The sequence below is a fragment of the Muscardinus avellanarius genome (genome assembly GCF_963383645.1).
Source record: "Muscardinus avellanarius genome assembly, chromosome: 2".
In the NCBI taxonomy this organism is placed as follows: Eukaryota; Metazoa; Chordata; class Mammalia; order Rodentia; family Gliridae; genus Muscardinus; species Muscardinus avellanarius.
The window spans coordinates 92,204,435-92,231,396 of record NC_137787.1 but is presented as its reverse complement, the minus strand read 5'-3'; the positions used below and the strand labels follow the sequence as shown (position 1 = coordinate 92,231,396).

At 34.6% G+C, this 26,962-nt stretch overlaps 1 protein-coding gene across 1 annotated transcript in view; it reads left to right on the top strand.

Moving 5' to 3' along the window:
- The window catches only part of KYNU (kynureninase), a gene marked incomplete at both ends in the record, with an annotated part of 117,973 nt that overhangs the window by 51,353 nt on the left and 39,658 nt on the right, over positions 1-26,962 (top strand). The window contains 2 exons of the mRNA XM_080690141.1: positions 22,060-22,158; positions 23,244-23,317. Of these exons, the coding sequence (XP_080546267.1) occupies positions 22,060-22,158; positions 23,244-23,317 (173 nt within the window). The remainder of the gene's footprint in view (positions 1-22,059; positions 22,159-23,243; positions 23,318-26,962) is intronic.

Here is a 26,962-nt window from a genome sequence, read left to right as displayed (position 1 = left end):
TCTGGTTAATATATTCAGTTATTGAAGCTAATGAAAGGAACTAATGGAATGAAATTTAGCACTGTTTTCAGCAGTCTCTAGGAATCCCCAACCATGACTTCCAACTGGTTTGATGGATAACTGTGGAAGTGGTACATTACAAAAGGTATACAGATAATGTCTTCTTAATTTAGATATTAAATGTTAAGCTCCAAAATAAAAGGAAGCCAATAAAAAAGTACATTTTAAAATAGTATGCAAATAACCCACACCCTCTGTTCCCTTAGTATACAGGCATGTTTCATTTAACTACATAGAGATGAAACAAAAAGAGGAGAAAGGCCATGGGTTTTGGAATCATATGGTCTAAGGTTTAAATCTTGACTAGGTCATTTAATTGTTATATGACCCTGCAAAAGTTACTTGGTTTTTCTGAAACTCTGTTTTCAAAATTGCTAATCTGGGATAACAGCCTATCTCAAATTCAGTGTAAGAATGTAGATTATAAAACATCCCTTGGATTGGTATCTCCTCTCTAAAGCAGAGGGATGGCTCCCCTCATTTCTGCTGTCGGCAGCAAATATGACATTATGGAAATAATTCAGATATGCACTTTATTTTTCATTATAAAGAAAACAGATTTGTTTGGTTTTATATGTAATTCTCATTCTAAAATACTTCATTTGTTAATATCATTAACTAATTATTTGACAGGCTTTTTTTTCCACTTAATTTTTTTAAGTTCCAACCAAGTCAAATTTTCATGGAACTCTCAGATAAATTAATGAATTAAGGTGAGAATGAGAAGTTTCAATCTGAATAAATTTGTAAACTGATGGACACTGAGGAAATGAACAGGGAACATAGCCGACTTAGATTTTCCCATTACTATAATTACTTGAATGACTGTTTACACTTTTGCCAGAAAATTCCTTCCAATCTCAACTAAGGTTCAGAAATTAGGCCAATTTAAAATCAAACTGACATGACTCTTGGGCAGTCTGTAAAGATAAAACTGAAGAGAAAGGAAAATAAAAAAATTAAAGATGTCTATTAAAATTAGGAGATAGGAAATTCAAGGTAAAAAAGGCTTAAAGCAATCACTGTATATATCAATCAGGGGACTATAATACAGAAAAGAATACAGAAATTGAGGATACGAATACCCCAGACAGAGGCTGAGACAGAGCAATGAGAGGCAGTGCGTAGACTCTGAAGTCAAGACTTCAAAATCATAAAGTGATTTTGTTTTAAATAGGGAAGTGAAGGCAGGAATAATTTAACGGAGAGCTGCATGCATATTAGTCATGTTTCATAGTTGTGACCAAAATACCTGACATACACAGCTTAGAGGTGGAAAGATTTATTTGGGGACACGTTTTAGAGGTTTTAGTCCATGGTCAGCTGGCTTCATTGTTTTGGGCCTGAGATGAGGCAGAACATCATGGCATAAGGAAAGCTGCTCAGCTCATTGCAGCCAGAAAGCAGAGATAAAGAGAGGAAGGGGCCAGGGACAAGAAGTACCCTCCCAGAGCATACCCCAGGGACCTACTTCCTCCAGTCATGCCCCACTGTCTACAGTTTCCATCTATTCAGCTGTCAGTGGATTAATGCAGCAATGAGGTCAGAGCCCTCATGATCCAGTCTTGTCTAATTTTCTATTAAAATCACCTGCTGATTTGGTTGTAGGTGATGTAAAAATTGGTCCTAAAAGAGACAATATTGGATTTTCAGTAGTCACAACTCCACCTCTGAAATACTGCTGTGTTCAGGACTAAGCCTTCAACTTGGGAGTCTCTGGAGCCATTCCAGATCCAAACCATAGCAGCAGGTATAACAAAGACAGCTCTAGTAACAAGTAAATGGCTGCAGGATTGATTCTGAACCCCCTCATAACCACCATCCATGTTAGGAAAGATAGAACTCTCAACACTGAAATCTCAATTGTTCATTCTTTCAAGTACTGCCTCTTACCTCCTGTCTTGGTCTCTCTATGAGCTGTTTTAACAAAACACCTTGATTTTGAAACAAAATAAGCATACTTCTTACAGTTCTGGGTATTGGAAAGTCCAAGTTCAAGACACCAGCAGTGTCTGGAGAGGGCTTGTTCTCTGCTTCATAGAAGGCACCTCGTTTCTGTACTGTCATATGATGAAAGGCAGCAAAATAGACCCCTGAAGCCTCTTTTAAAGGGTACTAATTACACTCCTGAGGGTGGAGCCCTTGTGAGTTAATTATCTATAAAAGACCCCACCTTTCATTAAAACACACTGGATATTAGGAAACAACTTATACATTCAGGTGATACACTAATGTTCAAACCACAGCATGTGTCTTTCACAATTACTATCCTCCAGACTTATAGGCACATAAATCAGCTTCGTTCATGTTTATACTTTATATAAATACATAAGTATGACCACTTTGCTGTATTTAAATGCATATATAAACATGATTTAGTGGGCTTTCTTAATTGGTATAATGTTTGTGAGATTTATCTATGCTGTATTTAGCAGTAGTTTTGCAATATTTTTCATTTCATGTATGAGATAGACTAAATTTTTTCAGTCTAATCAAGTTAGGTATTTGATTTTATTTCAATTTGACATGTATCACTGAATAAGTGCCACTCTGAACAGTATTATAAATATCTTTGGCTTAATATTCATACATATATACTAAGTATACACCTATAATTAGAATTCCTGAATGACAATACATGCCAAGCATGGGAAGGAGGAATGGGGAGGGAATGAGGCGGGCATTGGGTAAGGGCTAATTGGATGATGGGTACATATATGTCTCCACCATCTTTTATCCCATTAAGATGTATGACTACATTGCACTGATAAAAATTATAAAAAATAAATAAAAGGGACTAACAGTCTGACTATGATTCACCTAATGAACTTAAGGTACTAAGGATATCTTAACTCATGAGAAAGTTCCAAGTTGAGGAGACTGAGAAAATTGAATCACAGGTTTATAGAACTGAATCACAGGGCAAGGTTGGCATGTGGCAAAAGACATCAATTTAAAGATAAATTTTCATTTCTTATTGAAGCCATACATTTTATTTTATATATCGGGCATCTTATCCTTTTGGAGTTTTATGCTACTTTCTGTTTTTATGTTTCATATTCTATTACTTGTTCCTACTAAGAATTTCAACTGAATAAAGATGCACCCACTGTCCTTCTTTCTATTTCTAGTGGTTTTAGCCAGTGCCATGGACTCACTTAATACTACCAAGTGAAAGCACCAGGCTACTCTTACAGCACAAAATTGTTACTTACACTCATTGGCCTACTCACCTGGATGTCCTAGATGCACCCTGATACCATTGTGCTCCAAACAGATCTGTTTCCCTCAAAAGGTTTCTACTATTTTATGCCACCATTCTGCTCAGACTTAAGATTCCTCTCACTTTTCTTATTATTTTATCTTTTGAACCAATCACATTTTAATTCTACTCTTTCAGGATCTGTGTTTCCCTTAATATTCATAAATCAAATATGAAGAGCTTCAGTTGCAATAAACAGAATCCCAACTAAAGCTGGCTCCAAACCAGGAGTTTCTTTTTCTAACCACAGAACACTTAAGGCCCAGGTTTGAGTGACATCTTCAAAGTGCTCCTGCAGTTTTCTCAGATTTTTCACACCATAGTCATAAGGTGGTTGCCCCAAATCCAGATATCTCCTTTCTATTTTAGGCAGAGAAAAGGAAGAAGAGAGAAACAGCCGTTCGGCCTCATCTGTCCTTTTCAGCTGAGGCGCTAAATCTTTCCCAGAAAAACCTAGCAGATTCCTGCTTATGACTCACTGCCTTCTGAAGTGGCAACTAAAAATGAACATGGGTGAAGAAAGAGTTCACATTCACAGCTCCATGGCAGGAGCGACTAGGGACGAGAGTTTGGGGGATAGGGTCTGGGTTAGCTAACTCACAGGATTCCCCAATTTTGCAACCACAGAATCTCACAATACCTGGCCTGTTCCCCTCTTTACTCCTCCATCATCATGTTTTTTCTTGCTTCCTTCTTTTTTCTCTTTCCTTTTCACCTCATTTTACATCGTATTTGAAAGCAGTCCGTGAAAAGTTGATAATTTCACACAATGAACTATCAAGAGAAAGAAAGAAAAAGAAATTCTATGGGTAATCTTGGAGTGAATAGAAGCTCCTGCAAATGATGATTTCTCATTTTGGAGTATAATAAGAAATATTGGTGACAACTGAGTGTGGTGGTAGATGTCTGTGATCTCAGTACTTGGGAGGGTGAGACAGGAGGATCCCAGGTTAGAGGCCAGCTTCAGCAACATAAGAGAGGCTCTGTTTTCAAATTTAAAAGAACAAACAAGCAAAAAAGCCAAATAGGTCTGAGAGGTTCAGCTTGGAGGTAGAATGCTCCTAGGTTCAATTTCCAGTACCAAAAAGAGAGAGAGAGAGAAGAGAGAGGAGAGAGGAGAGAGAAAAATAGAGAAAAGAGAGAGAAGAGAAGAGAGAGAAGAGAGAGGAGAGAGGAGAGAGAAAAATAGAGAAAAGAGAGAGAAGAGAGGAGAGAGGAAAAAGAGGAAGAGAGGAGAGAGAAGAGAAAGAAGAAAGAGGAGAGAAGAAAGAAGAAACAAATAATCAGAAGTTATTTTGGTGGAATTTATTACTTGATTAAATTATTACTATTATTATTATTATTATTATTATTATTATTATTAAGTTTTTGGTGGTACTGGGGTTCTTGGAAACCCTTCTATCTCCAGGCTACACTCCCAGACCTGATTATATATATATATATATATATATATATATATATATATATATTTTTTTTTTTTTTTTTAAGAAACAGGCTGTCTTAAGTCAGAGAGGTGAGGCTGGCTTTGAACCAGCGTGATCTTCACCTCCCAAGCATGGGGATTACATGCACGTGCCACCACACCTGGCCCATTGAGACTTTTTTACATAAAGTAAAATACAAAAAAAAATTTGTAATGGGGATTGAATCCAGGAACATTATACCTCTGTACTCTACTCCTATCCTCCCCCCTTTTTACTTTTCTTTATTTTGAAACAGAGACTCATTAAATTTCAGGTGCTGAATGTGGCCTCCTACCTGAGAACCTCCTATCTTGACTTCTCAAGTAATGGGTTTACAGGCGTGTGCCATCACACCTGGCTAGAATATCACAATTTTTAACCAAAGACTTCTTCTGATCGGAACACCTTTACACAAAATAATTAAAGCATTGTGATTAGAACTCAAGAGACTAGATTGAAATTTTTAAAAGTTAGGTGATGGACTAATAAAAATGTTAATAATCTTATCCTTAAAAAAATCAATGTAGGGAGCTAGAGATGTAGTTCAGTGGTAGAATGCTTGTCTAGCATGCTTGAGGCCCTGGGTTTAATCTCGAGCACCCACCCACACGTACATAAAAAAAAAGTTCAGTGTAAGTTATTCATACTCCTTTTCACTTCAGTTCCTTATAAATTGGTGGATAGCACACAGCAACCTGGAAGACAATGAGTCCAAATGAATGTTTGTTGAATGAACAAATGAATAAGTGAATGTTTGACTTAATTTATCATATTATTATATATTTTATTATGTTTATCTGAATTCTGGCATATTGTTTTTCTTTTAGCCTACTAAAAATGATGCTGATTGTGGCAAAAAAAGACCAAATTCTGCAAACCCCCATTGTTTTAGATTAACTTTTGCCTAGTCCTGTGGCATTTTGTACTTTGAGTGTAAACACACATGTGAGACTCAAACATAAGCTGTTTAATTATTATTCAGTAGCAATCACAGTCACAGCCTGGTCTTAGAAAAATAAATCAAAGTATGTTCTGTAGACTCTAGCATGTGCCTAAAGTTTCAGCCACTTGAAAGGCATCAGGGGAGTCACTTGAGTATAGGAGTTTGAGGCCAGCCTGGACAACATAGTGAGACCCTGTGAATAGAAAGACAGAGAGGAAGGGAGAGAGAGAGAGAAGAGAGAGAGAGAGAGAGAGAGAGAGAGAGAGAGAGAGAGAGATATTTATTTCAGAATCCAGAATACTTTAAGACAAAATAAAAATGTGAATAAAGACATCATTAATAAAATCAAGGATACCTAAACAAAATTCACATATGTACATTAGGGAAGACCTAAATTTTTTCTTAAAAACATTTTTGCGATTCTTCTAGGACACTAATAATTCAATTTACTAAGCTTTCAATAGCTTGATTATGGTGTTTCTTGAGTGTGTGCTTGTGTGTGTGTGTGTGTGTGTGTGTGTGTGTGTGTGTGTGTGTGTGTTTCTGGGGATCGAACTCAGGTAACTTCCACCTCCATGTAACAGCTCTAGCCCTTTTGATGTTCTTGTTTTGAAATAGGGTCTCACCAAGTTTCTGAGTCGTTCTATATTGTCTTCAAACCCACAATTTTCTTATCTTGGCTTCCCAAGTACTGGGATCACCAATCCCACCTGTATGTGGTATTTCTAATGTTGAAAATTAGAATTCAACTCTCATAAGTCATGAACTATCATAGTAGAATAGTAGCAATAATACTACATTGGGTATCACTACTTGAACAATGAATTGGCAAAATATAAACTATTGCCAAACACTTTGCATATAATTTTCACATAAATTTTCATGATATTCTTATACATAAAAATAATTGCTGGGTACAGAGGCACAAACATGTAATCCAAGCTACTCATGAGCTAAGAACAGGAGGATCACAAATTTTAGGGCAACCCAGGCAACTTAACCAGAATCCTGTCTCAAAATAAAAATGAAAAAGGACTGGGGGTGTAGTACAGTGGTACAGTGTTCCTGGGTTCAATTTCTAATACAATGTTTTCTACACATATTTATTATAATACTCAACATTAAACCATTCTTACTCGATTATAGAGATTACTATATTTTTATTGAAATAATTTCCTACTCACCTGGGAAAATCTTATCATCAATGCATAATAGGAATCTTGTCACTATTTTCTCTATAGGAAAGTGGCATGCGTTTTCATCTTAATTTTTCAGCAAATATTTGAGCAGTACATTATAGTAATAGAGTTGCAAATAGAAGCATCTATTTGGATTGAATTCAAGGTGACCTTCTAGAGATACAGGAATGAGCCAGTTCTAGAATTATGAATAGTGATTAACTAGGTAAAATCTTTCTGGGTGGCTGGTTGCATTGTATAGAACATTCTATAGAGTTAAACATACTCGAAAGGATTGCAAGCAAGAAAGTATTTCAGTACAATCTGATTTTAAGCTTTAGAAAAGAGAGGCAAGTAATGAGTTTGTAAGAGAGGCAAAGGTCAGGCAAAAAAAGGGCCAATAAGCTATGACTTTCTCCTTGAAGATCATGAAAAGCTAAATGAGTGATTTGTGCTTGTATGTCTTTGCCATCTTGCACCCCATTATGATGTATGTTTACAATGCATCAATACAATTTTTTTAAAAGATGCAAAAGAAATGCTTCAAATGTTTAAGAAGCCAGATTTAATGTTAGAAAGAAATTTCCAATCCACATTAATAAAAATGAATTGGAGTAGGATAAGAGTAGAAAAAAAGGAAAGATACGTTTTCTGCAAGAATTTATAAACTTCATCACTGTGCTACAGCTTATAGAAAAGGGTAGCAAAGATCCATTTTATACCATGTAAATTTTTGATCTCTCAAGAAATCATTTTATTTATCCTTACTCTCTCTTTAATAATAAAGATATGTTTTCTTAATTTTTTTGTCACTGGGGGGTTGAATTCATGTACATTCTACCTCCTGACTACACCTGTTATCCTATTTTATTGTTTATCTTGAAATAGAATCTTGCTTATTTGCTGAAGAACTTTGTTAGGTAACTGAGGCTGGCCTTGAACCTCGGATCTTCCTGTTTCAGTTTCCCCAAGTGCTATGATTACAGGCATGAGCCAACACGCCCAGCTCAAGAAAGTCTTTTTTTTAAGTATCAGAAATTCAGTGTCTAGAGTGAGATTTCAAAGATTAAATATTTTACAATTTAGCTTATATTTGTTTCTATCTACAGAATCGAAGAAGAGGATAAGTTAAAATATAAGTGTGTGTGTGTGTGTGCGTGTGTGTAGGTGTGTGCATATATACTCGAGGCATATATACTCAAGGAGATAAAAAATATACTGCAGCTGCACATACAATTATTTATTAAGGACCTTGAATGTGTACTTTGATTAAGAGGAATACATGGAATGTCCCATTAATGTCTTGTCCTTTACTCTTTTTTTTTAGGACAGTAAAGTTTTTTCTGTAGAACTATGTAATAAACTAGGCATAATAGCATATGCATGTAATCCCAAGTACTAGGGAGGCTAAAGTAGGAGGATCACAAATACAAGACCAACCTGGTCAACTTAGCAGGATTCTGTCTCAAAATAAAAAAATAAAATGGGCTGAAGCTATATTTTAGCTATAAAACACCTTTGGGTTTTTAGGTTTTTAATCTATAGTACCACTATATATATCCTTAAATACACATATATAATTGAACATGTATATATGTTCTTTAATATGTGTATATATGTGGTCCTGAATAGTACATATATTATATTGAATATTATATATGTATATACAGATATATATTAAAGAGAGAGATAGAGGACTCTCTATGATCTTGAATCTATTCATATGAGAGCTAAAAATAATTAAGCCAAATTTGTTAATGAGAACCAGTGACCAAGAATCTAAAACTTTACATTATTAGAAGTTTTCACCAGATGTTTCATTTAATTTTAGATTTCATTAAATGGCCCATAGGAGAAAGAATGACTAATTCTAAGTGGAAGTGGAACCTGGACTCTAGATGTTGTTTTGGATTATATATTTGGGGAAAACAAGCTTCCTAGTTGTCAATCAGGATTTGCGATTTTACATCTACTCTCTTCAATGCCACCAGGAAGAACTACCTGCTCCCGATCACACCTTATTCATTGAAATAACAGAAAATCTCAAGACCTCCCAAAGGAGATATTTCATAGAGATTTTTCTATGTATGATGTGTATTTTATAAAATAATTAGTCACCTAAGGCCCAGGATATTTTCTCTAATATCCCATTTTCATACCTCCACTAACCAAGGAAGGCTAAGTTTTGTTAAGCTGAAAAATTTAAAGTGTTGCAATATGAAATGTACACATCAGTTTTAATTTATTCATTAACCTTTATAATAAATGGAAAGAGAAGATTCCGTCTTATAGCAATCAAAGTGGAATTTGAAAAGAACTTTGGGCAGAAATAAAAATCCTTAATAAAATGTGAGAGATTTCTCTCATGATATTATTCACTATCCACAGTATTCTCTATTAGTTAAATTATTCAAACAAGATGAGAAATATCAATAAGAAACATTAGTTGAATTGAAGAGAACATGTTGATTTTTCCCACAGATATTCTATCCTGAAAGAATGTGGCAAGCAAAGAAGGTAGCAATTACATTGTCTATAAAAATTGGGTTTATAGGCATATGTTTAAGAGACACGCCTTCATAATTATTTTATATAATCTTATCCAATGTCATTAAATTTGATATTTAAACATTTTACAAAGCAAATTTGGTTAAGAAATTGGTTACTGAGACTGACACAGTATTCACTAACAAAAAAAAAATCATATGGGAGAGTGTTCTTTGGTCTCATATATAAGTGGGTCTATCTCCAGACATTTTTGGCATAAATACCCTAATCACTTTATAATTTTGTATGTATCTAAATTATCAATGTTATGTTTTCCATGGTTTTCTTTCACATAAATTAGGTATCACCCAACCCAACTATTATATACATTCCATGTCCAGATATCAGACTTTCTGCTTTCATGCCATTGTTTTGAGCTTTTCTTCCACCTAGAATTGTTGCATGTGAAATTATGTCATTTGCAGGAAAATGGATGGACCTTGTCTCACTTATGTTAAGTGAGATAAGTTAGGGTATAATCGAGGTAGAGATATAAGAGAGAGATTAGGTAATGGAGGAGAAACCCCTGTGTGGGGAGGGGGTGGTCCAGGGGAGGGTGGTAGTATGGAGGGGAACTAAAAAACACTCCATTAATGTTATATACATATGGAAGAATGCCAATCCCAGTCTCAATAGCATGTGTGGGGAAGGGAAGCTCACCAACTGTTATGTGCATGTATGTTACTATCACTCTGAATTATATTATGATGTGAGACGACAATGAACCAATAAAGATATATATATATATATATATATACATATATATATATATATTAGAAAGAATTTATTTTTGCTGGATGAGTTTTATATCATTTTTTCACTTTATTGGTGCATTGTAATAAAACATCTTGATGCAGTTCAGGGTGGTTGAGCCATACATACACAGCACTCATTCAGCCCTTTCCCAGTTCCCACCCTATTCCCTCCCCCTTCCCTGCTTTGCATGTTCAGCGCAGTGACTGATAAGTTTTTGTATGTATGTCATGACCCTTGAGGGGTTTCTCCCCCCTCCCATCTCCCTCAGTTAGGTCACCTTCTCCACGCATTTAAAGTTTCTCCTCCTTTGTCTAGAGTCCCTCTTATGTTCTATTTTCTCCCTAGTGTCTGTATATTAGGGAGAATATCCGATTTTTCACTTTACGTGACTAACTAATCTCAATTAGCACAATCTTGCTCCTTAAGTGTCTCTGATTTTCTACCCCAGCTCACCCACTACCTGCTCCAGGATTTACAACCTGTTCTAGAGATTTTCTCTGTGTATTCCTCATTCTGTTATCAAATATGGTATACTTTAAATTTTTAATCCCATCTCAATAACTAAAAATAGTGATACAAAATGATAAATATTTATTTATCCATTCCTAGTTTCAAAATGTCTTCTAAAAAGCCATTGAGTTTGGCAGTGCTGGGGTGGGTGCAAGTGGTGAGGTTCAGTAGTATCTCCCTCTTCAGTACCTATTCACCTCTACATATTGTCCTGGACACTGACAATATACAGAGATATTATATGCCAGCTGTTGTTTAAGTATATATATATATATATATATATATAGAGAGAGAGAGAGAGAGAGAGAGAGAGAGAGAGAATATATATATATATATATATATATATATATATAGAGAGAGAGAGAGAGAGAGAGAGAGAGAGAGAGAGAGAGAGTCGGCTAGAGAATATATATTCTTGCTTCCACTGTGATATTCTTACAGCAAAAGGTAAAGTTTCTTGCAGGCCCAAATCTTATATTACTTGACTGACTCATGTAAAAACCTGAATATGAAATCCTTGACCTTCATTATCAAAATTATCTTGCCCCTCTGTGTCAGAATACATTTATCTTCCTGTTGTACTTATATAGCATGATGAAAATGTATCACTGACCACCTTTTGCACTGCTTTATAATTATTGCTATGCCTATGTTAACTCTCCAATTTAAAAAGCTTATGTCAGTAGACAGTTCAATGACTGATTAAGGGTGAGCCTTACAAACCTCAAAGACTCCTGACAGTGCTTTGCACATAGTGATTTATCTTTAAATAAGTGCTTGTTAGGCCAGCAAATGGATAAGTGCATGTATATCAGCAAAAGTGTTGGTCAGGTTAATTTGATGGATCACAGTGTTGCATGAAAAACTAGGTTGCCATCTAAATATAATCAGAAATTTCTGTAGAAAGACTTAAAATGCCTAAGTGCTCTAAGCATGAATATACTTTTTGTAAATTTTTACTTCTTTTCCAAATTTCACTTTTATTCTTTGACATGCTTAGGACATGTTGATGGCTCCATTAAGTCATTTAAAATTAAATGAACTAAATTGAACTTGAAAAATTAACCTTACATTATTTTCCCCATTTGAAGTCTCTGACATAAATCAAACAAACTATGTTGTGTGAGGTCCTTGCCAGCCAGCAAAAGACTGGCAAGAAGATAATAGTACTGTTAAATCTGAAATTGGTCATAGGAGGATCTCCAAGTGAAAAATGAGATCCTATGGAGGCACAAACAAGGCAACCTAACTGAGGGGATAGGAGGGGGGAAGAAGGAAACTCTCTAAAGCACAGGATGTACTTAAACAAACATATCAATGTCAATCATTAAACCAAGCATGGGAAGGAGGGATGGGGGGGCAGTGGGGTGGGGATGGGGTAGGGGCTAACTGGGCGATGTGTGCATGCATGTCTACACATTTTTTTATCCCATTATGATGTATGAATGCAATGCACCGATAAAAATTTTGTTTTATTCTCCTGGTTTGTACTTACTTCTGAGAATAAATAGAAATTATCATTGTTTTGCCCAGTAAAACATAGCATAAATATTTTTTATAAATTATACACTTTGTAAGATAGTGAAAGATTTTCACTGGCAAATTACACAGTGCTTCAGGATCTTAAGATCGGTTTGCTTTTCTTGTATTGCAAAATCTTTACTCTCACTCACATAGATCTACTGGCTGTGTTTCATTTCTTCTAAATTAACACATTAAATTCAATTAAGAAAATTCTTCTCTTCTCCCCTCCTCTCATTTCTCATCTCTGGATTTGTAGTCTCACCCATGTCTTTTTCTTTTTTGGTTATTCCTTCATATTTTCTTTTTGTTACTAGAAGTTGAATCCATTGTGTCATGAATGGTAAGCAAGTGCTTTACCACTGAGCTACACCTCCCAGCATCAATGTCTACTTTTTAAAAATAGGCTTAAAATGATACTAATGGAGTCCACTCATGGCTGACACCAAGGTTCTCTTCCAGTGGCTGATGCCAAAGCTCATTTTTCACTGTATTGCCCTCTGTTTCATAGGTAAACTAATCATGTAGTAGCAAAGAATATTCACAAAAGTCAAGCAACCCCTTTCCTTGTCATTTCTTTTTAATCTGAGACCGCTGTCTCTATAGTTGATGAAGTTTTATATCTTGAGAATATTGAAAATGCATACCATTTTAGTTTACTCCTAGATTTCACCAATTGATACATTTCCAAATAAAGGTCTGCTCCATGTGGGCATTCAGCAGTGCCTTCAACCCACTCCTAACTATTCTCATTTTTAAATATTTTCATTAGTGCATTGCAACTATACATTAGAGTGAAGTTCTATATGACACAAACATACATGAACACAGTTCCTGGTCTACTTCCACCTGTATCCCATCCTGTTGTGCACTCTTTTATCTCTGTACATAATGGCAAAAATGGTAGTTATACATTTATACTGCCAAAGCATTATTTGGGCTGTTTCCTTCCTCAATCCTCCTTTTTCCCTTCCCCATCACCCTTCCCCAACTCCCTTGCACTATTTTTCTGGTCTCATTCCTCAACTATTGAAAGCCCCTTTTGTTTTCTATTTTCTTTTAGTTTCCACATAAGAGACTAGACATTTGACCCTTTCCAACACTAGCTGATCTCACTTAGTATAATCTCTAGTGCTATATTCCTGCAAATGCTTATTTACAACTAAGTGGAATTTCATTGTGTGCATATACCACATTTTCTTTATGGACACCTAAAATGATTCCTTAATCTGGCTGTTGTGAATTGTGTTGTTATAAACATGGGTGTATATGTAGCATTATAGTACTATAATTTTGGGAGAAAGATATGGAGGGGTGATAGACCTAGATCATATGGTGGTTTCATTCCTAGTGTTTTGAGAAACCTACATAATGATCTTTATAGTGGTTGTACTAACTTGCAATCCCACCAGCAATGTATAAGAGTAGTAATTCCCCATATTCTTGCTAGCATTTATTATTGTTTGTATTCTTGACCACTGCCATTCTAACAAGAGATAGATGGAATCTCCGTAATATTCGATTTGCATCTCCCTGAATACTAATGACTTTTCACATTTTTCCATATATTTTTGGCCATTTGTATTTATGCCTTTGAAAAGTTTTTATTCTGTTCAGTTATTAAGCAGAATAAAAACTCTTTTATAAAAAAAACTTTAAAAACTCTTTTTGGTGTTAAGGTTTTGAGTTATTTATATATTCTAGATATTAGTTCTCCAAAGATTTTTTCCCATTGTGTAGGCTCCCTCTTTAGAGCCTTGATTCTTTTCTTTGCTATGTAGGAGCTTTTTAACATTTATTTATTCTCAGTTTTATTTCCTGAGCAGTTTTAGTTCTTAGCAAAGAAATCACTACAAATGTCTATATGTAAAGAATTGATCCTATGCTTTCTAGTAATAATGACAAAGTTTCTGGCCTAATTTTTAAGTCCTTGATCCATCTTGAGTTGTCTTTTGTGCAGACAGAGAGATATGGGCCCTGGCCACTCATCTATGTATCAATATATAATTTCTCAGCCCCTTTTGTTAAAAAGGCTGTTCTTTCTCCAGTGTATGTTTTGGGCACCTTTGTAAAAAATCAACTTGCTATAAGTGTGAAGATTTGATTCTGTACCTTATATTCTATTCCACTAGTCAATATGTCTGTATTCCAATATCATGCTATTTATGTTACTATAGCTCTGTAGTATAACTTGATATCAGTTGTGATGCCCCTTGCATGGTCTTTTTGCTTAAACTTCCTTTCACTATTCTGAGTCTTTTCTTATCCCATGTCAATATTAGGACTATTTTTTCTAATTTTGTAAAGAACCACATTGATAAGTTGATAGGGATTGCATTAATTTTTAGGTTGCTTTTGATAGTATGGTCATCTTGACCCTATTTATTCTTGAATACAAACCAGAGTTTTTAATTTACCAGGTAATAATGTTCATTGTCATTTCATTCTACTTCCAAGTGAAAGATATTCATTTTTAATATGATGAGTTCCTTGATTTCTGTCCACACACATTTTTCATAACAAATTTTATATTCAAAATACTCTCTTACTGGATTACTTATGTTTAAAATTAAGGCCTCTGGGAACTTCCAAGTATATGCATGAGTCTATCTTCAGCCCACATGAGTGCCACAGAACAACATTCACTTTATCAATCTCTGTTATTTTCTGTGTAAATACATCCTGTTTTAATACTGCTCTGAGACAGTGGGGTTTTCTTTTCTTATTTCTTTTTGGTGCTGGAGATTGAACCCAGGTGTAGTCTACCTCTGAACTACACCCCAGCCCCATTTTATTTTTTATTTTAAAACATGGGCTCACCAAGTTACAGAGGGCATCACTAAGTTGCTGAGGCTGTCCTCAAACCCGAGATCCTGATGTCCCACCTTCCCACCAGGTAAGGGGATTACAAGTACGCACCACAGTACCTAGCTTTAACAGTGGGTTTTTTTAATCAAATTATCATGTAGATGAAGGGTTATCACCTTCCTCAGATACGTATTTTTAAAATAATATTTCACAAGAGATACATTTGAAATTACTAGGCCTCAATTTTACTCTGATTCATCATAAGTTTGAAGAGGAAATTTTATCTACCATACTAATTGTCTTTGTTGCTATTTGTTTTGCTACTGAACTTTAATACATACATTTAGAAGTGATTATCAGGTGGCAAAATGCCTGGATAGAAAATTCTGTGAATTTCTTTTTCTACACTATATCATAATTATTATTAATAATAATAGTATTATATGATAGCATACATATCTCAAAGATCCTTAAGGCTAATGTAACTGAGTAGCATTAGAACTCTCTTACAGAAAATGTTTAATTTTGGTTTTAATACTGCTTGATTTCTAAAGTCTCCTTAAAGCATCTCATGGAAAGCTATATCTGTCCCTTTCTATTTGTGTGTTTGTTTTATTCTGTATTTTTTTCTATTTTAATTGTGAAGAGCTATTATTTTCATTAAACTATTGTTATATATAAGTGAAGGCTTAACATACTTCATTAAAAATAGTAGACAACTATCTCTACAATTTCCAAAAGAATTTGTGACCTATATATCTCAATAACTTTGAGTAAAGAGCAAACATAAAACATGAAATAATGCTTAGTTTATGTTCATATCTTGAGTGTTGAAAGAAAAAGAAAGAATAAAAAAAGGGAGAGGGATTTCTGAAGACCCTGATAAATGTAGTTGGGATAAAAGGAAGAGCTTTCAAAAATATTCACTCTGAAATGAAATATTTATAGATGGTAGAAACCCTCTTATACATCTTATTGTTGCTTTTAAAGTAGAATCTATGTGTGTTTTTAAATAACACTTGAGTGAATTTTGGAAAGTTAAATATTCCAAGAATAATGCAAAAACCTTAATTTTTCTCTTCTTCCTCTTTATTCTCACTTCTCTCTAGCACTATTTAGCAAATCCCAAATTGTGAAACTCTTTGGAAAATCCTAAAATAAAAGTTAACTGGCCACTCTTGTTATTTTTATTATACCATTTAACCAGTTAAAGTTTGAAACAAAGTTTTCTGTTACCTCTCCTTGGGCTAAAACTTGTGATCCTCCTGTCTCAGCTTCCCCAAACACCTGAATTTTAGGTATTTGCCACTTTTACTGCAGGTAATATTAGTCAATATTTTAGTACTGTGATTCTTGGATTGTTTCCTGTTACTTTTGTGTCAAGCAAAAAGAGACATTCAGAATACTTAAAGATCTCATTGGTTTGTTAGGGAAACTTCAATCCTCATAAATAGTCATGAGACAGTCACAAACCACTTAGTATACATCAGTATCCTTGAAAGGACTGAGGAACTGTGGAACTCTCCCGTTATAATTTAGTGGCACTGGCAATGGAACTGGCTCTGGCAGCTGGGCCAGGACATATCAGTACATATTCAGAGGCTGGTATTTAAGTATGGTCAACAGACACTCCCCTCCCCCTTGCAGGCTCCTCCCAGGGACCAGAGATCTACATCTATGGGTAGTTATTCAGGTGGCTTACAACAAGTGCTATTTATTTACCTTATTATTCTGATATTTTAGCAATTCATATGAGTATGTCAGTGCATAGCAGCTGAATGTCAGATCAGCCCTGGGTGTAGCCATAGATTTTTTTATCCTGTATAATTACATTTTTTTCACAATGAATCTGTATTTCATTAATGGCTTCCAGAATAGGTAAAGAATGAACACGCTGGGAAAAGTTCTATAATTTGCTACATAATTAAAAAATATCAAAACTGGAATGCCTTAAAATACTTCAGCTGTACCATTCTATATTTCATTTCAATAAACACACACATAATGAATCCAAGTGGACAGAGTGTGATCGACCTAGCTCTTCCCCTGGAAATTTCAGCACAAACCCTGTGTACCATAGTAACTCCGCTGATTAGAAAAAAGATCTTAGTGTTGTGTTATGAAGATGGCAATAACAAAGCATATATAACAATTCTCACTCAGTTCAGAGGGATTTTCCAACATAATTTAACTTCTGTTTTTCCCAAGATGGTTCATTTGCAAAGATTCCATGTATAAGTAAATAGCTTATACAATAAATTGCATTGGAAACATAGGAGATCAGATAATGCTTTTTAAAAATGTAATATAAGTTGAGAGAACAGGTATTGACAACCCCATGTCTTTGTTTACCTATTTATTCAACAATACTTTAGATACATATTTTGTGATTGAAGAAGGCAATACAAATATAAAATATTATAAGAGAATTAAGTCAACAGGGCTGTGGGATGGTGGATGAGAGAAGGAACACATGAGTTCTGCGGGCTGGGAAGTCCAAGAGCAAGCCAATGGTCATGAGGAGGGGACCTCTTTCTGCATCGTAATTTGGCAATTGGTTATCAGGTGACAAGGCAGAGCCACAGCTATTCCCAAAAGCCTCACCTCCAAAACCATTAACCTATGGATTTGGGGATTAAGTTTTCAATAAAGGACACATTTCAGGGACACATTTAAACAAGCTTCAGGCAAAGGAGGAAGGAATGCCCTGGAGAAAAGAAAAGGTTTATACAAATGGAGGAAAGGAGATATGGAAACTGAGGCAAAAGAGCTAGAGGAAAATGACCTGAAGGTTTTAAAGAACCATTCCAAGGATGAAGAGTTACACCATGAATTTAATGGGGATACTTCCAAGAGAAGCAGGGAATCTTTTGCATTTAAATGTGTTGCTTAGAGACTTCATTATACTAAGTCATGCTGGAGTATCCAGATTAGTCAGAAAACAATTGAATCTGGGCTTGAGAGTGCATGCTTATAATCCCGGTACTTGGGAAGCTGAAACAGGAGAATTTCAGGTTTGAAGCCTGCCTTGGCAGCTTTGGCAAGGCCCTCTGCAACTTAGTGAGACCGTTTCAAAATAAAATCCTGTTAGGGGTGTATAACTTGAAGGTGGAATGCCTCTGGCTTGGTTCCATTCCCAGTACCAATAAATACATACATGCATGCATGCATGCATACATACATACATACATGTTGAAAAATAATTGATTTTTAAGCAATTATAAAGTAGGAGCTAAAGTGTAGAGTTCTCTTGTTTCCTATACACATGAGTCACTTCTTTTTTTTAACAAGTAAAATAATGGAAATATCTAACAGAATGGTCGCAAAGAAGTTTTTGAATTATTCCATTTTACTCTTTAAGATGCTGCCATCTAGTGACAATTTTGTAAAATCACTTTGTGTCAATCTCAAGTGTATATCTTTCAGTCCTTTTCTCAAAACAGTCCCATATTTAATAATTGATGTTTTCTGCCATCCATACAGAAGGAGCTCTATGTGCATTAAAACATACTGTGGAAGCCGCAAGTGATTTTTTGGACTTGATACTACAGTTGTGGCCACAGGGCTTTTAATAACAGGATCCAGTAGGTGAAGTTTTGTGGTTTCTTCAAAGTGTCACTCTATGAATAATTGATAATAAAATGAAAGTACTGTGTTTCTATTCCTTGAGTTTTCTAAAAGTTGAGTTGCAAAAATTCCCATATTTGTGAAAAGTTAAACTTGAAATATAGTTTCATTAAAAAAAACTATTGTTCCAATTATAAGTTTTGTTGAGTAGGAAGATAATTTCAAATTTGAATTACTTTCAATTTTATTCCTCAGGGGAATTCCAGTAATATAAGTTGTATCTTAAAAAACAAACCCACAAGTGTGTATGTATGTCTATTAAATCTGAACATTGGTCTACCAATCAATGTCTTAACAACCTCTAAACCTTTTTTTTTTTTTTTTTTCCTTATAATCCCAGTACTTGCGGTACTGGGGACAGAACCCAGGGGCATTCTACCTCCAAGCTACACCCCAGCTCTAATTTATTTTTATTCTTTATTTTGAAACAGGGCCTCACTGTGTATCTGAGACTGGCTTCTAACTTGAGTAATCCTCCTGTCTCAGCCTCCCAAATGCTGGGATTTGGAGTGTGTGCCACCAGGACCAGCTTCTCTAAATCTTAATGGAAATTAATTTTATTGCTTCCCTATTATTCTTAAAAGTTATATCATCACCGATAATCTTATTATTAATATCACATACATCACTCAATTTTTTATAAGAAATAAAGTATAATTCCAACTCCCAACTCCAGAAAAATAGTTACAGCAACAAAATCAATCATGTAATATCGGTAAGAACTTTTGCTTGTGTGAAATATAGATCTAGTCATATTATAGTGAATATAAATTATAATTAGTTAACTTTTAAATATATTGAGTTGTCTCTATGGAAGCTGATGTAATAGGATAGGAGTAAGCACATATTTTCTGTTATGGGCCACTTATTAAATATTTTAGGACAGAATAAAGTGAGATTCTTAGATGTTATTAGGGTGTAGAGTCAATGCATAGGGAGAATATTTGGCTATAGAGTTCAATTATTTTTTTAATTTTTCTCTTGAATAGCGTGATTTTTCCTCCATTAATGGATTGGAACCCTCTATTTCATACAAATTGAGCACGAGACAAAACAGCTGGCTCACTTTAAGGATCTGTGTTGTATTTAATACTTTTTTTTTTTTTTTTTTTTTTGGTGGTACTGGGGATGGAACCCTTCTACCTCTGGGCTACACTCCCAGACATATTTTTTATATTTTAGGGTCTCTTAAGCCAGCGAGGCTGGCTTCGAACCTGTGTGATCCTCCTGTCTCTGCCTCCCAAGTGCGGAGATTACAAACCAGCGCCACCACATGCGGCTATTTAATACATTTTTACTAACAGCTTTGTACTAAGCATGGATAGGTGCTTATCCCAACAGGGAACTAAGAGGAACCAAAGTAGTAACTGATGCCAAACTCTCATTTTATTATCATCCAACTGTTGGAGAAGAACAGTAGCCATAATTTTCAAGACCATTAGCTGATGTAGTCAGGACTTGGCCAGAGAGGTCTTGATGATCTCAGCCAGCTGGGATCCTCCAGTCTTTGTGGTCATGGAAGAGCAGTGTATTGAGGTTGGACTCAGGATTCCCTCTGGACCAGCAGACTGGCAGAAAAAGACCAAGCCCTTCACTTAGAGATGGCAGAGGGCAAGAACAATAGCTCTTGTTTTTCAGGACTGTTTTTGTTATGTATGCTAATTTTCTCTTGGTCAAAACAAGTGACATGCCTGAACACAGCATTATATTACAGATTGCCCCTGGTGGGAGGAACTGAAAAGTTATATAGCAAAGTAAATGGATACAAAAAAAGGACAAAGAATCAGAACCATTTGTGCAATTGACCACAGTGTATACACTTGAACTGCTAAATTAAATGAAAGCCTGATATGGAACTAAGCGCAAAATAAAAAACTCTACTGACTCCTTCAGGTTACTAGTATACACTAAAATAAGATTCATTAAGCTTTTAAGAAATGAAAATCTTTTTGACACTCTTAAAAATCATCCAGGATCTCAGGTAGGATTTAACATGTTTGACTTTGTGCTTATATACTTTTTATATGTAAACCAAATTCCAAAATATATTTATTTTAAAAATTACAAAAATATTATATACTAATATAAGTGATATTATGTTATAAACAAATGTTTTCTTATAAAAAAGAGTGGCATTGTTTTACATTTGGCAAATTTCATTCACATTTGAATTAATAAAAGATAGCTGGCCTTTTATGCCTGCTTCTGCAACCCATTTTTGCTTTTTCTTCTCTCGATGAGTATATGAAAAAAATCTGTACTCATGCAAATATATAGCAGAGAAGGGTGAGAGTAGTTTAATAACCTTTTGAATTAATTGTGGATATTCTTTGATATTGCACCAGATTTGAAAGTGAGAATTTTTTAGGAGACATTTTGTGGAATGTGAAAATAAATCACCAAATATTTTATATTTTGTTATATTAAAATTTATTAGTTGAAATTACATTTTTATTGCTCTTTTATCTATTCATAATATCTAAAATCATGTATTGGTCATTTGGAACATGTTGGTCCATTGAATTAAGTGTATTTTACAATATTAATATATTTAACTATAAAATGTTTTTAAAATTATACATGTCTTCTAGAGTTGTCAAAAATATCTCTTAATACAGGTATTCAGTATTCATACTCATAGAAGTGTATACAAGTTTTCTTAAATTCTACTTTCTTTTGGAAACTAATTTTTATCACTGGGAACAAATATAATTTGTTGTTTTCCTCAAAGTAACACTTTCTAAATTTAAAAATTTTTAAATTTTGTCAAATGCCTAAATATGAATCATAATTGTCTATCAGTTGCTTTTTCATGCAATAATGGTTTTTCATGAAATTAACATGGCCAGTTCAGCTTGCAACTGAAATAATTGCTTAAGTACATTGCCTTGATACAAACATTTTATTTCAGAATATGGTTAATATTTTACATATTTTCTACTTTAAACACTAAACATATGAGAAATAAAGTAGTTTTTCTGATTTAATAAAAATTTATTTTTTTAACAGGTTTAACAAACATTTTTAAATGGATCCTCCCTTTCCCCCTAGTCAGCTACTGAACAATAGGTCAAACACAATAACTGCAAGTACAGTTGGTCTCTGCTAAGGTGCCAGCAGTTTTGCCCATCTCTGCTTTTATACTCTTATGGCAAATGCCAACCTAGTAAAAGAGGGAAAAAGTGTCTTGGCATTATGAAAATTGCTTTGATTGGCAGGCCTCCCAAAATGGTACTGGAAATTGTAGATTGTACACTGTCAACTACTGCATCAAAGGTTGGACCATTATTTAGAGTACTGAGACTTGCCAAAGATTTTCTTAAATATATGTGTAGCATTTCTAATCATTTACACTCATCGAAAACTTTTAATGTTCTTTCCTAGGGTTGTTTTGTTGGCTTTGATCTGGCACATGCAGTTGGAAATGTTGAACTTCACTTACATGACTGGGGAGTTGATTTTGCCTGCTGGTGTTCCTACAAGGTAAAAACTAGTCAATATATTTATATTCTTTTATTTTACATTGATATTAAACTAAAGGAAAATCTGAATCATTGGGCCAATTTTATGGATTGCAGTAATGTTCCCCTATTTTTTCACTATTGCATGTTTTGATTGCAGTTAATTGTATACTTAGTTGATAGAATTTTATAATAAACAATTTAATTTAGTATTTCCATCACTACAGAGAACTCATTCCTTTAGTTTCTAGGCTACTGTGAAAATTTCAGGAGGTTCTGGAGAAAAATCTTGACACTTAATATTTACTTCAAATTGATTAAGGTTTTTAATTTTTGTATTGATGTTTAGATATTTCTAAATATGCAGATATAATTCTAAGGAAATCAACTTGGTATTGGTGTTTGAAGCCAACTTAGTTGGCAGTTAATTAAAAAAAACATTTTAGTTTAGGTGTTTTAAAAGATGATGCTTTTATTATTGTTTTTATAATTCATAAAAAGTAGTTTGAATATATGGTTTTGAAATCTGTAAGACGTTGCCTTTGTGGAACTGCCATCTACTTGCTGGAACAAAATTTGGCTAAAAAGATGGCGTTTTTAAATCAACCTAATAATATGATTTTCAATTTGTTTTTCTTTTAACAAGGTGATCTGAGATTCTGTTTTATTATAAAAGCTCAAGTAATTATATGGTATGAACTGATCAAAAGTTGTGGTTTCAACAAAGCGTGGTGGTGCATGCTTGTAATCCCAGCATTTGGGAGGCTGAAACAGAGGATCATGGTTCATGGACAGCCTCAGCTACTTCGTGAGGTCCTTACAACTCAATAAGACCTTGTTTCAAATTAAAAAATAAAAATTAGAGCGAGGGTATAGCTCAGAGGTATGCCCATCCCCAGTACCACAAAAATAAAAAATTCAGTGAAAGCCTGTTTCAAATTAAAGAATGAAAAATAGAGCTGAGGGTGTAGTGGGGAAGTAGAATGTTCCATCACCAGTACTGAAAAAAAAAAAAAAATCGTGGTTTTATAAAAAAAATCAATTTTTGAACTATTTATTTTTTCATGTATCATTTAAGCAATGCAATTTAATTTGTTTTCGATGTAGTATTTAAATTCGGGAGCAGGAGGTCTTGCTGGTGCATTTGTCCATGAAAAGCATGCCTATAAGATCAAACCTGCGTGAGTACCTTCTTCAAATTCCTTTTTGGTGATGAACAAATGAATGTAGCCTCATAGTTGTTAAATTTACATACTTTTTTAAGACACTGTCTAATAGAAATCTGAATGAGATTATAATTATTTCATTACTGTATTAACAATGATAATGCCCTACCAAAAGTAAATTATTTCCAAAGTGTTTGATTGGTTGAACAAGAAAATTAATCAAAAAATGAAGCTTCAATAGTAAAATGAATCTCTGCAATCATGTGAAACAAATGGCTTAACTTGGAAAGACCACTTGAAATTTCTTTTTCAAAAATTAGTCTTTAAAATTTTTTGAATTCCACACATTGATGAATAAATCAAAGGCAACCAGAGTTAAGCCTAATAGGGCCTTAAATGTGGCATGTATTATTAAAATTACATCTACCTTTAAAGTTATGAATGTTACATTATGGCTTGTGGGGAATATCTTCTGTCCTAAAAGGCTTTATAATCCATGAAAACTGGAGAAGCTGAACACTGAACAACAGACTGACTACATAAAAAGAAATACTTTTCTATTTTATATAAATTTCTTTATGTTTTAGAGCAAGTATAAATGCAAATGTAATACACCAACACATTTACACATTTTTATTTGAATGGGGAACTCATAAGTGTTCCTTTTATTTTTATCTGGAATGGAGATAAAGACATAATATTCTTGGAAGAAAAAAGGCCTTTTTATAGTTTTTGTATTGGAATGTGTGTGATGGGGAGGCTGTCTAGTCTCTCAATAGATAACATAATAACATTTGATTCGTTTCCTGAGTCCCTTCAGCCACTACCTGAGTGCTATAATCCTCACAGAGATTGAAGATGAGTTAGTAATATATCTTGGAGCGCCTCACATTTCTAAAGTTATGTGCATAAACATCTTAGGAACTTAAGATGACTTTCTGCAGTTTACTTAAAAGTGTCTAAAATTTCCTCAATATCTCAAATTTTTTAAAAGAAAGAGAGCATTTTCTTTAGATAGGTATATAGTCAGGCAGACACCCTCCTTAGAATATATTGTTGACGATTCCTTTGATTTCTCTGTTCCAAATCTCTGAGAATATTAAGCACATATTATAAGAAAACTATTTTATGGTCTTTTCCTTTTTAGCCAATCTGTCAACAACATCTCGACTGGCATAATCGTCTTCACATATGTGATATACACAACATTGCTTGCTTTTGTGTGGTTTCTCACCACCCTGGCCATTTCTCACTGTCCACTTAGTTAAATTGTATAAGAGGATCTCATCTGTTGTGGCACCTCAAAGGTCCATCCGGTAACAGTGGTGAGCAGTAAGCTGTAGGTTCTAGAGAATACCTGAGCAAGGTTACTTAGCACTAACCTTCAGTGTAGGAGAACTCTTCTTAGGATTTTCCTCACCATGGATAAGGAACAGGAAAGGGGGAAGCAGTTGGGAGCATGCTCACATGTGCTTCATTTGGTGGAATCCCAAAATCTTCTTGATGATGTTCAAATACATGTTAGGTCTGTGTAGCAAGGAAAAAGAGCATCTAGGCAGACCAGCTTCCAATTCTGTCCTGGTCTCTTGACAGTCTCTTACCTCAAGAATGTTCTTGACCTCTCAGTGCTACCTCATAGGCAAATTGTGTAAGAATAAACGGAGATGGTGCCTGTAGGGCACTAAGTGTAGCCACCTTAGCATTTTAGAATATATGATTGATATGAGTGGGGCTATAGGAAATATCCAAAATTTAAAGAACAAAAGAAACAGAGGGGTAATGTTATATTTTTAATGTTATTGGGACATTCTTTAATAAGTGGCTCATTGCTGGCTTGCTGTGAATGTTTTTTTTGTTTGTTTGTTTTTGTTTTTGTTTTTGTTTTGTGGTACTGGGGATGAAACCCAGGGGCATTCTACCTCTGAGCTGCACCCCCAGCCCTTTTTTTTTATTCTTTATTTTTTGAAACAGGGTCTCAGTAACTTGCAAAGGGCCTCACTAAGTAGCTGAAGCTGTCCATGAATAGGGATTCTCCTGTCTCAGCCTCCCAAATGCTGCTATTACAAGAGTAATCCACCATGCCTGGCTGCTTGCCGTGAATTTGCACAATAAAATTTAGACTTTTCTACTGGCTTTATCATATTATTATTATTATTATTATTATTACTATTATTATCTTATTAATTCTCCTATTAATTAGGAGTTGGATGAGGTCTTTCTAATGCATTCATCGGGTATTTGTATGAGAGCCATGATTGAAACTCTTTTCGAAAATATATGTTGTCATTTTTTGCATTTTTTGGGTGGGTTGATACTGAGGTTTGCATCCAGGAGGCTCTATCACTGAGATACACTTCTATGCCCTTTAATTCATTAAGTTTTGAGATGGTGTCTCACTAAGCTACCAAGACTGGCCTGGATATTACAATGGTCCCAGCTAAGCCTTCCACATCCTGGTATCACAGGTGTGTGCCACTGTGCTCAGCTGTCATCCGTGGGATTTTAACCACCTGGCAGACTGAAGGACTCAGGCTTGACCCATGAAGGCTGCATTACCTGGTCGATTCTTTTTCACTTCACATTTACTTCCTCATCTTCTTAAAGCTTCTTTCAACGTGATGTGAGAGCGACTAATCCCAGTGCTGCCAACTTCTATTATAATTCTTTCTCCTGCAGCAGGTGCCATATATCATATTTAATCAGTGGCAGAGAATTAGAGCTTTTAAACTAGTAATGAGAAGTAACACATTTATCCAAGGATAATTTATTTTCTTGTAATCATCTCATTGTGCCAGATAGAAAAAAAAGTGTTTACTTTTATTTTATAGTGTGTTTTATTCTTTTATGAATCTGCGAATCAACACTACCTCTGGGAAGAGTGTTAAAGAGAAAACTTAAAAGGCAAAGGCATCACACGGAGTAACACCAATTGTGTAGATATTATAATAATGTTCAATAAATAAAGTTATTTTGAAGATTAATGGAAAAAATGTCTATAGTACGTTGTTCAAATACAACATAAACTTTATAAGCTTCAGTATGAGCACTAATTGTCTATTAGTAATTATATTTCACTTATAGGTCTTCAAGATCAGCTGGTTAGCTCTGTTTAATAACTCTTCTATACTTTATCTTACTAGAACTTTGCAGAGATTGAAGAGAAATTTTTTTGTTATTGCTGTTTTGTTAATATACTCGGTATTGTAGCTGAGAACCATGAGAAAACATCAAAAATAATGGATGAATGTGACTGCTACTACATACTGCACGTGGAGAAGTCACCTTTGTTGCTTAAATAAGGGTGACATCTAGTGGCCAAACATGTTATTTCAAATAAGTAATATCCAAATAACATTTTTTGGATTTTTTGTCATTCTAGCCTTGAACAAGTATTCTGAAGTGTATATATGTAAGTAACTTTGTATTTATGGTGCAGCAATTTTGTAGTTGAAGCTCTTAAAAACGAGGAGGAACAGGATGAAGTTAGGCGTAAATTCAAGAGAGGATTCCAGGTGTGTGGTTAAATGATGCTTATAGGAAAGGCATTATGGGAATGGGTGGCCACCTAGAGCCAAGTGAATCCCATGACTTGTAACAACATTGCATTCAAGGGGTTTAATATTGTAATACACTTGTGAAATCATCTTTGATATGATCATT